At 41.3% G+C, this 11,081-nt stretch overlaps 1 protein-coding gene across 4 annotated transcripts; it reads right to left on the bottom strand.

Annotated features, from left to right (window-relative positions):
• Positions 1 to 1,476: 1,476 nt before the first annotated feature.
• Positions 1,477 to 10,762, bottom strand: LOC143290830 (U11/U12 small nuclear ribonucleoprotein 25 kDa protein-like). 4 transcript variants are annotated; one of them, XM_076600358.1, is made up of 6 exons: positions 10,663 to 10,762; positions 8,917 to 9,181; positions 8,128 to 8,251; positions 6,452 to 6,560; positions 5,037 to 5,111; positions 1,477 to 2,851 (listed from the first exon to the last, which is right to left on the bottom strand). In XM_076600358.1, exons 2-6 carry the CDS (start codon positions 9,124 to 9,126, stop codon positions 2,794 to 2,796), a joined length of 576 nt encoding a protein of 191 aa, XP_076456473.1. In that variant the 5' UTR covers positions 9,127 to 9,181; positions 10,663 to 10,762; the 3' UTR covers positions 1,477 to 2,793. The 4 variants fall into 4 exon arrangements, with proteins under 4 accessions (XP_076456473.1, XP_076456476.1, XP_076456474.1 ...); XM_076600361.1 differs by having other exon boundaries at positions 8,926 to 9,181; XM_076600359.1 differs by having other exon boundaries at positions 8,917 to 9,160; positions 10,663 to 10,741.
• Between the last annotated feature and the right edge of the window lie 319 nt (positions 10,763 to 11,081).

Genomic DNA, 11,081 nt, shown 5'->3' with positions numbered 1-11,081 from the left:
CAGGCACGAGCAGATCTGCACAAATGTTGACCTGAGAGATCAGATAAACCTCCATCCTTAATTAACAATCAGATGCATCCACGATTGATTCGAACCCAGGGCCCTAGGATTTGAAGTCCAGTGCTCAAACCACTCAGCCTCAATGCCTGTCTACCAGGTGGTTTAAAGAGGACTGGGGCAGACGAGGCATCAGGAGGACTACAAGGTGTGTGTGGCAACTGTTAATCAGCTGAGAAAGTAGAGGTCGTACCATTGTCTTCTGTGATATGTGAATGTTTACTTTTGTTCTGTGTGAGTGTGTGTGTCTGTGTGTGTACATGTGTGTGAGTTGTGAGTTCATACAAGCATGTTTGCCTTTGTTGTGTGTGTGTGTGTGTGTGTGTGTTGTGTGTGTGAGTGCATATGTGTGTGTTGTATGTGTGTGCGTGTTTGTGTGTGAGAGCATACATGTGTGTGTGTGTGTGTGTGTGTGTGTGTGTTTGTGTGAGTACATACGTATGAATGTGTGTGTGTGCATGCATGCATGTAACCATTTTTACAAGTGTTTTTCCATGTTGGGAAGTCAAACACATGGCCTCTTCTATTTACATAAGCATTATTAGGTGACAGTAATACACATCACCACAAACATTATCACTACTGCAGGCATTTGTTGCAGTTGACAAGTGAACTCGAAACATCATTCCCAAATGCATGTCATTTTTTGGTTGTCAAAACACATTGTTACTACCATCGTACTTTTCAACCAAATACATATTTCTACAAGAATTCGTCATTGTCAATTGCTAAAGACTGTATCAGTTGTGTAAGCATTTGTCTTTGGTGGTAGTTCAACACTAAATCACTTTCATTTATAAGGACTGGTCGTTGCCACATCCATATAATCACTTTCATGTAAACATTAGCGATTTTTTGGAAGTCATGGTACATATCATTTCTAAAAAGCTTTTTCTTTTATTTGGAATATTCATTTTGTTTCATCCTTGGAAAATTAATCAACTGCAAAACAAAACCAGGAATCCAGCCACTACAATACCATAACAATCATATTTACACATCACAACTGAATACCATAACAATCATTTTTACACATGTCGAAATATGACACACAAATTTCAGCCTGCAGAGTATGATTTTATTCATTTCAACATTGTATTGTGTTGTGCTGCGTTGTGTTGCATTGCACTGCATCGCATCACTTTTGTCTGGCAGTTCCATCATGTCATCTACCGTCTCACACCATATCACAAAGAAGACACTGGAAACATCAACAACAGATTCTTTACCACACACACACACACACGAAAAAACAACAACCATATCTCACAGTGCACGCATACACTTTCATGAATCATATAACAAAAACTCCATTTAAAATAATATCTTTACCACACACACACACACAAAAAAAAACAACCACCATATCTCACGGTGCACACATACACTTTCATGAATCATATAATAAAAACTAATAATAAGCGAGCAAAACACTGAGTTGAAAATGACAAAAATTCAGCATCAACTTGCAGCGAAGAGCAGGATCAAAGAAGCCCTAATTATCGGAGCAAGCTTGCTGTTCACTCTCAGAATTCCCACAGATATGATCAAATAAAATTCAATACTTTTCCCCAGACTGCTCCCTATTTTTTCAAACAAAATACATATGACAAACTGAATCAAAATTTCACCTGCTACACTGCTGATGAAAGATAATTGCAGATGTCCCAGAACTGATGTTCAGTTTTCACAACTTTTTATTTTTTTCCACTTGTTTGTTTCTTAAGCCTCTTGCATTCAAATATTTCACAGAGAAACTCATCCTAGGGTTTGGCTATGGCCAGAGTGAATGCAAGAGGGTTGGTACTGGCCAATGGTTTCTTTTAATGAAATTCAAAGACTTTTCCAACCCTGAAGAGCAAAACATTTTTACAAGACTTCTCAAGGCCTAGAAAATTTTTTTTCTAAGTCTCTTCCAGATTCCATGACTATGTACAAATTTAATTTTGCAACTGTTTGTTTCTTAACCCTCTTGCATTCAAATATTTCACATTTTCCCCAAGACTTCTAAAGGCCTGGAAATGGTTTTTTCTAAGACTTTCCCAGACTTCCCTGACTTTATAGAAACCCTGGTTGTGAGTGTGGAATTCTGTCAGGGTGTGGCCAAGATCAGGGAAGTGGCACCACTCAGTTTTATGGCAGATAAGAAAGAAGGGAGTAGAGAGCTGTCATGTATAGTGTAAGATCAAATACGAACGTTAAAGATCCTGTAATCCATGTCAACGTTCGGTGGGTTATGGAAACAAGAACATACCCAGCATGCACACCCCTGGAAACGGAGTATGGCTGCCTACATGGCAGGGTAAATGAACAAAACGGTCATACAAGTAATATGTTACATGCCTGTCTGAGTGTGTATGTGCGCGTGCCTGAAATCTATTTGAATGACACTGGAAACGAATGATGAGCGCCCGTTGGCAGCTGTCAGTCGGCTCTACCCGGGTAGGCAGCCTGTTGTACAAATGACCCCGTGTTTGTAAAGCGCTTAGAGCTTGGTCTCCGACCGAGGATAGGCGCTATATCAGTACCCATATCAATTCATATTATCATAGTGTCAGCCAGTCCCGAGATCAACCTCAGAGGTATCCACAAACCAACACAAGCTGTCATGAAGTCCAGCTATTCCCACAGCAGGGTCTGTGGATCAACAGAAGCTGTGCAGATACCATGGCAGTTTCTTTCCATGTCTGTCACTGCAGTGTTAAGCCGGAACAACAGTAGCAGCTCATGATGTTATCACCTTTCTTGAAGACGCTTCATAAACGTCACTTTGTCTCGGTTTCGGATACCGTAGCTGCACACATCAAACATACAGAAAACAGATAATTAGTCAGAAAATATTGAGCATAAACACACTCACTTTTCTTTATCAAAAATAACTTTCTGTTGCATTTGTAAAGTGTGCTCCCCTACTAGCCACAAATAAATAAAAAAAACCCAGTAAACTCAGATCTGGTATCACTTATAATGATGATTTTTTTTCTTTTGAATATATCATTCTAATGTGATGTGCCTTGAGCATTACTGTTTTAATGAAAGGCACAATAGGCACATATCTTGATGCACATAAGACAATATTTTAATGAAAGAATTATGTGTATAAGTTCTTATTTATCAAGAATGAAACTGGAAGCATGTGCATGTGTGTGTGTGTGTGTGTGTGTGTGTGTTCTAAATGATTTTCTATGACACTTTAAACTCACATTACCCACATTATTGCACATGGGTAGTTTCAGCTTAAGATCAACAAAATTTCTGGTTAATCTTATTAAATCTTAGTCAAACAGCAGGGCTGATTATTCTGCTTTTGATTTTAAATGTTGTCATTAATTCAATATCAAAATCTACCTGAAAAGCAAATTTCAAGTCAAAAAAGTAGAAACTGTATAACTGAGAGTACGGTCTACTTCATCTTATCATAGTGACCAGACTGCTTGGTCGCATTCTGGAACTACAGTAATTTGAATCAAACCAAGCAACTGGCGGAGAAGACAGAAGCAACTGGTCAGCAGGTGTCGAATACCAGTTTCAATGGCTTCTTGCTTGACTGAATTCTAATTTGTCATCAGTCAGGCCTTCTGATAAGTTTTTAAAAAATCATGGGGATTCCAAGGACCCTTTCACCTTAATTCTTGGAAGTACCTGACCAGAGATGCCTATGAAAGATCCTCGGCATAAAGTGGCAGGACAGGGTCCCCAACCTCCAGCTCCTAGAGAGGAGCAGCCTGCCCAGCATCGAAAGCCTGCTGATCCAGTGCCAGCTACGCTGGACAGGACATGTTGTCCGCATGACAGACAGCAGGATCCCGAAGACGCTCTTGTATGGCCAGCTGAAGGAAGGCTACTGCAAACTTGGAAGACCGTGCAAATGCTTCAAGGACGCCTTGAAGATAAACCTCAAAGCCTGTGACACAGACATCGCTTCCTGGGAAATTGATGCTCTTGACCACTCTCGCTGGAGGACACTGTGCTCTAGTGGTATAAAGACGTTTGAAAACAAGAGAACACTGGCAATTAAGGAGAAGCGTGAGCGAAGGAAGCTGGGCTCAACATCTGGAGATGTTTTCCCTTGCAACACATGTGGGAAGTGCTGGGCATCCAGAATCGGCCTCTTCTCCCATATGAGAACACACACTGACAGATATGCCTGCCTGCCTACTCATCTGTCAGTCCGATGGGAGACTCCATCACCTAACCACCTTCAGAGAGTCACTCTAAAGCTGCATACTCCAATCAAATCTGCAATGCTGCACATATACAGCAGTCATAAATATGTCTTGAGTTCCTGAGCCAAGAAGTGGTTAAGCAATAAGGGAAACAACTCTCTTTTGTAGCAGATGATCCCAGCTCCGACACAGTATTTTTATCATCATTTTTTTTTTAAATACTCTTTTCTGTTTGTTCTAGAAATTTCTGGAACATCTCAAAGGCTTGTTTAGTGAACGCACGGTGTGTCCTTTCCGTTTTCAAAGTGCAACAGACACGTTTATATTTATGCACAATCAGACGCCATCTAAAACTGTTTCATTGAGGGGGAAGTAGGGGGGGGGGGGTGGGACGGAGGGAGGAAAAGCGTTTGGTAGAGAAAAAAACAAAACAAAACCACAAGCTGCAGAAGAGGTGAGGTGATGGGGCTAACTGGTAGTTGGTGAGGCATATCTGTCATCATGGTGATCATGATGATTATTATTACGATCATCATTATCATTCTTGTTGTCAAGTGTGTAACACTATGCATGCAGCAGGAATAGTTGGGGTTTTTTTTTGTGCACTACTGTCCCCTCAGAATTAGAACATCAAAGCCACTGACAAAACTAAAAAATCCAACAAAAAAACAACAAACAAACACAAAACTTCACTTACTCTTTCAGCTTTTTGTTGCCGGACTGTCCCCTCAGAAATAAAACATCAAAGCCATTGACGAAACAAAAAAATCCAACAAAAAAAACAACAACAAACAAACACAAAACTTCACTTACTCTTTCAGCTTTTTGTTGTCGTCAGTCAGCTTTTCTCCATCGAAGTAGAGCCAGTGATGTTTCCACACGTACCTCCTGTTGTGACAACAATCCATGAGCTGTCATTAATCCATGGAACTGTGTGCCCGAGCACTGCCCTGCTGTTGAAATTTGTTTCATCAAAATAGTTTCCACGCTCCTATTTGTATTTTGTATTACTCTTTTTTTTATCACAACAGATTTCTCTGTGTGGAATTCCAGCTGCTCTCCCCACAGAGAGCGGGTCGCTATACTGACAGTGCCACCCATTTTTTATGTATTTTTTTCAGCCTGCAATTTAATTTGTTTTCCTATCAAAGTGGATTTTTCTACAGAATTTTGCTGTGGGTTCTTTTATATGCGCAAAATGCATGCTGCACATGGGACCCCAGTTTATCATCTCATCTGAATGACTAGCATCCAGACCACCACTCAAAGTCTAGTGGAGGGGGAGAAAATACCGGCAAATGCCGGTGTGATTCGAACCAGTGCGCTCAGATTCACTCACCTCCTAGTTGGATGCGTTACTCTAGGCTCAACACTCCACATATGCGTAAACCGCCAGCAAAAACTAATTCATGCAGTTTTTCCAGCTGTGTCTAGCTGGAGGAAAAAACAGTCAATTTCAGTATATTTTCTGTATTTTCCTATGGCAGAGAAGCCTGCCCAGGCTGTAAACTCCCTATGATTGAATGAGTTCAGCCATATATCAGCGATAAAAAATTTTAAAAAATTAATTTTAAAAAATGATAGTAATGTCATCCTGAATTCTAAAAGTACACATACACAAAAACATAGAAAATAAAATACCAGGACTGATACAGTTTCTAAACTGTCCCTTACCCACCCACCACACTTCCAAGTTTTCTGTTGTTGTTTTTTTTCTATGAACATCATCATGACTGTTAGTGTTAAGCAGCAACCTAGACTGTTCAACAAACAGTTTGGAAGACTGTAAAGCAAGCATTGAAACCACGTCATATCATACACAGTGAAAGCAATTCCATCACACTGACCTAATTCTTGGAACTTTTTTTTTTTTTTTCAAAATACCTTTGCAATACATTCATACAGTTTCAAAAAAAAAAACCAAAACAAACAAACATTCATACAGTTTCACATTCTTAAAATACATAACGCACACACACAAACGCACACACGCACGCGCAAACAAACACACACATGCAGTGAGACACACAAGCACACACACACACACACAAACACACACAACGCACATACACACACACAAACACACACACACATGATGTCTCACACACACAGTGAAACACACACAGTGAAACACACACAGTCACACACACACACACACATACACAAACACACAGTGACAAACACACACACACAGTGACACACACACGCATGACGAGCAGGTAGCTCACCAGCTGATAGGGACGTGCCCTTCCCCTTTCCGTGAGAGATGCAGTGTCAGGAACCGCTTGATGCCATGCTTCAGGTCCAGAACGCTGGCGTCCTGCTTCACCACAATGGCTGAAAAGAGAAACGATAAAACAAATTAAACCTCCCAGACAATCCTAAAAATACACCACCCTCGAGACCCTTAGCGATCTTATGAAAACAGAAACACTAGATTTATGGAACAAAAAGGAAATTTTCTATCTAAAATTACGTTTAAATAACATACTTACCGTGACCCAACTAGTGCAGACTCCGGCAGGGGTCTGACATTCCTGTCCTGTGCAAACTACTATCCGCCTATGCGGAGAAAACGAAACTACGGCCGATAACCTCCCGGAAGTAGGTAACCTCCCCTTTGTCCCGCTGGCTAGCGCCCTCTTTTTCCGGCAGCCATCATGACTCCTGTTCCTGTGCTCTTCATACGGCTAAGTTTTTTTTTCCGTATTTTCTGCCTGTCTGTCGATTCTCTGGCGTTCTTGTTTGTTGTCATTAAAAAAATTTTAAAAAAAACAACAAAAAAACACCCAGAAACAACAACAAGAAATAAACCCAACGAGGCCCAAAGGAACCTTATGAAAACAGAAACAATGGATTAACTGAAACAAAATAAACCCCCGACAAATCCTGAGGAATCTAACCAGATCAAGAACATAAAACAACAACAACAACAAAATAAACCCCAACGAGGCCCGAAGGAACCTTAGTTATGGAAACAGAAACAACAGTTTTATGGAACAAAATAAACCCCTACTCATTCCCTAAGGAACCTCATGAAAACAGAAACAACAAGTGAACAACAAAAAACAAACAAACAAAGGAAGCCCTAAGGAAACAGAAACAATCAATAGATTTACAGTTCAACAAAATAAACCCCCAAACCCTATGGAATCTTACACAAACAGAACAAAATAACCCCCCAAAATACGCCATCAAATAGTATAACAACAGAACAAAATAACCTCCCAGAGACCTTAGAAATCTGAGGAAAACAGGAACAATAGAATTCATACCTCGTGGAATGTTATGAAAGGAGAAACGACAGAACAGGCCCTAAGGAATGTCATGAAAACAGAAAGCACTATCACAAAATAAACGCCTAAGAGATCCCAGGGAATCTTATCAAAACACTGATCTTCACCCCGAGTCCTGAATCAAGACAGCTGTGATCAGCTTTTTCTTTTAATTGCTGGAATACTTTGATGCTTAACAGCTTCAACTGGCATTTTGTGATGATTACGGGGAGTGGGGGGGGGGGGGGCATTTGGGGGAGGAAAAAGGGAGGGAGGGAGGGAAAGTTGGAGGAAGGGCGTGAACTCTGTCCTCTCACATGTAGGTGTACTGCTTCACTAACAGTTTGACGTACCTGTTCACCAGCCTCTATTGATGGCCACCTGGCTCAGGACCAGGTCTAAACTGGAATAAAGAAGATATCACACACACACACACACACATACACCCCCCCCCCCCTCACACACATAAACAAACAAACATACACACAAACACACACTGACACATGTCAAACAGCTCAACTGGTAATTTGTGACAAGTACATATATATGTAAACTGGAACAAAAGGATCACATGACACAGACACGGACACAGGCACACACCCACACAGCGATACCCTGTCCTGTCTTACGCATAATCTCATTGTCTGCTCTCTGGATGTTCACCACCATGGCTTGTCCATATTCCAGAGCAATCATTGAGTTGACCTCCTCCAAGGTCACATAAGGGTGAAGGTCCTTCAACAGCGGATCTGTCTGCAAGAATTTAAAAACAAAACAAAAAATATTAATGATTTTGATGACCAGTTTTCCAATAATCTGAGCTTACATTAGTATCAAACTAATAAATTTCAAGTGCAAAGAACAATATATAAACTGTATTAATGATCTGTATCTTTTTTTTCTTTCATTACTTTACTCCAAATTGCCTGACCAAAATTTTAATGTCAGGTCTTTCTCCACCCCCTCTCCCCTAACGCCCCCCCTCCCACCCACCCCCACCCCCCGAACCCCCACCTCCCCACCTCCCTCCACCCCTCTCCCACACAGCCCCCCTCTTTTTCTGGGGGTGAGGGGTGGTGGGGGTTGGTGGGAAGGGTGCATGGGAGAGGTATATATGTGAATGCGTTTGCTTGTATACAAGTATTTTTCCTTTCTTTCGATACCCCCTGTCCTGATAAACTTGCCACTCCGAAATTTGACTTCTGTAATGAAAAGCTCTACTCATAACGGCTTTAACACTTGATATAATTCACACACCTGAAACTAGTCGCACATTATGAACTAAAAGTAAGTCCCCTTCCACTCTCTCCCAACACACACACACACACACACACACACACACACACACATGCACAGATCACAACCAGTCAGCTGCAAAATCGCATGCACCATCAAACCCACGCAGCCACACTGACAACCCAACTGACCGCAATGAGTCCGGCAACAGTGTCCTTGACCACATGCATGATCTCCCCATGGGACAGCACCTCCACCTTCACTTCCTTCTCCCCACCGCCAGAGTCACTGGTCAGGTCTTCTTTCCCCGAGACAGACACGGGTGTGTCAGCGTTGTCTGTTTCTGATGTGCTGACAGTACCAGCTCCAACCTGTTCTGCTGGCTCGGCCATCACTTTCCAAAAATATTTCAGCGCTTGATGTTTCCTGGTCACACAAATTGTCCCACTGAAAGAGTACAGTTGAATTAGTATTAATGTTCATGTAGCAAAAGCAGTGTGTGTATGTGTGTGGCTGTGTGTGTGTGTGTGTGTGAATGTGTGTGTGTGTGTGTGTCATATTTCATCCAATATCCAAATTTTAAAAAATCAAACAAACACAAACATGCTCGTTCTTATTTTCAGGATGCAAACACACACACACACACACACACACGCACACACACACACACATGCTCATTCTCGTTTTCAGGATGTAAACACACACACACACACACACACAATTGCATTATTTGTATAAGCACACATCACAGAGTGCTAGATATATTACTGTATGTCCAAAAGCTGGCCTGGCTATAAATTTTATTATTCAAAATGAATCGTAATGGCTTTATGCACACAGCATTCCAACTAAGATCAGGAGTTGCAAAACTACATTCATAAACAAACTAAATTTGAGAGAACTTTTTCTGTGAAAAGACTGAAGATTAATGATCTTACTCAGTTACTGACCTAACTCTGCAGCAGCGCACTGATCACAGAGGAAGAGAAAGTGTGGCGCTTTTTTTTTTTTTTTTATCTCAAAGATATGCAGACCTGCAAGCGCCTGAAACTCTTTCATGTATGTGTGTGTGTGTGTGTGTGTGTGTGTGTGCAGTGTGTGTGCGTGTGTGTGTGTGTGTGAGTGTGTGTGTGTTTGAACATGTGCTGAGGATCAAATGCACACACAATGTATGAAAGATCATGTAATGCATTGCACATCTCAAACTGGTGGGTTATGGCAACGCAGAAATTATCAGCATGCGCCAACCACGACATGAATATTGAACAAGTTCATGTCGCCCCCTCACATATCACCCCATCCCACATGCCACGGAATATCGACTGTTCTTCTTCTTCTTTCCGTTACACGACCAACATCGACTTGCCGATGACTCTGTCGTAGTTCATGCATGCTGAGTATTTTCGTGTCTCCGTAACCCACCCCCACCGAACACTGACATGGATTACAGGATCTTTAACGTGCGTATTTGATCTTCTGCGTGCGTATACACACGAAGGGGGTTCAGGCACTAGCAGGTCTGCACATATGTAGGCCTGGGAGATCGGAAAAATCTCCATTCTTTACCCAACAGGCGCCGTTACCGTGATTCGAAGCCCGGACCCTCAGATTGAAAGTCCAACGCTTAAACCACTCGGCTATTGCGCCCATCTTATCTTCATTCTAATAAATTGCCGTGAATTTTCATGCACATTGAAGTACAAAGGTTAATTATTGCATGTGATTCTTTGAATCTTCCTGAATGAAACTATATAATTATAAATCATTGAAAGACGTGGGTCCGGTTACTGAATCAAAAAGTTCAATGCGTCAGATAAGGCGAGAGCCGACCTACCGTGAAAAATCTTTGTTCAAATCAAAGCCACTGATGCTGATCAAGTGGTTGAAATAAAATTACATGAAGCATGCTCCCTTTTGTCTTTCCTTACCTCTTGAGGTTAGATAGATAGCCTTCAAGTCAAATTCAAGTATTGTCACTGTGCTGCAGATGGTCTTTGCATGGGAAATAACTCCATTGGTTCATGCATGACCAAGGGAGGTCGCTCCATCGTTTTTGCCGATTTGTTCGCTTAGTTCCATGATGTAAACTCAAAAGTTTCTCAATGGTTGTGCCATTGATAAAAATTAATGATTTCATCAAATCAAAGTCAGCTTGCAGTCAGTAGCTTTATTTTCAGTTAAGATAAAGAAATGTACCTTTTCATTATTTTCTATTGTTCTCTGTCAGACTTTATAAATAACTCTGTCAGTGTATTAAATCTCTCTCTCTCTCTCTCTCATTCCATGCCTTAACAATGATCGTCTGTTGTGTGTGCTGTCACTGTTTCGAAATCGATCATTTCCTCTT

Source organism: Babylonia areolata, chromosome 16 (assembly GCF_041734735.1).
Source record: "Babylonia areolata isolate BAREFJ2019XMU chromosome 16, ASM4173473v1, whole genome shotgun sequence".
Lineage (NCBI taxonomy): Eukaryota > Metazoa > Mollusca > Gastropoda > Neogastropoda > Buccinidae > Babylonia > Babylonia areolata.
Note: the sequence above shows the minus strand (reverse complement) of the source record. Positions and strands in the feature narration are given on the sequence as shown.

What these genes read in the sequence shown, in the direction of transcription:
- LOC143290830 (XM_076600358.1), bottom strand. Translation starts at nt 9,126, where the DNA reads ATGGCCGAGCCAGCAGAACAGGTTGGAGCTGGTACTGTCAGCACATCA. An exon ending in GACTCATTGCGGTCAGTTGG is followed by an intron (nt 8,252 to 8,916) that starts GTTGTCAGTGTG and finishes AAATTCTTGCAG; the next exon opens with ACAGATCCGCTGTTGAAGGA. An exon ending in AGCAGACAATGAGATTATGC is followed by an intron (nt 6,561 to 8,127) that starts GTAAGACAGGAC and finishes TTCTCTTTTCAG; the next exon opens with CCATTGTGGTGAAGCAGGAC.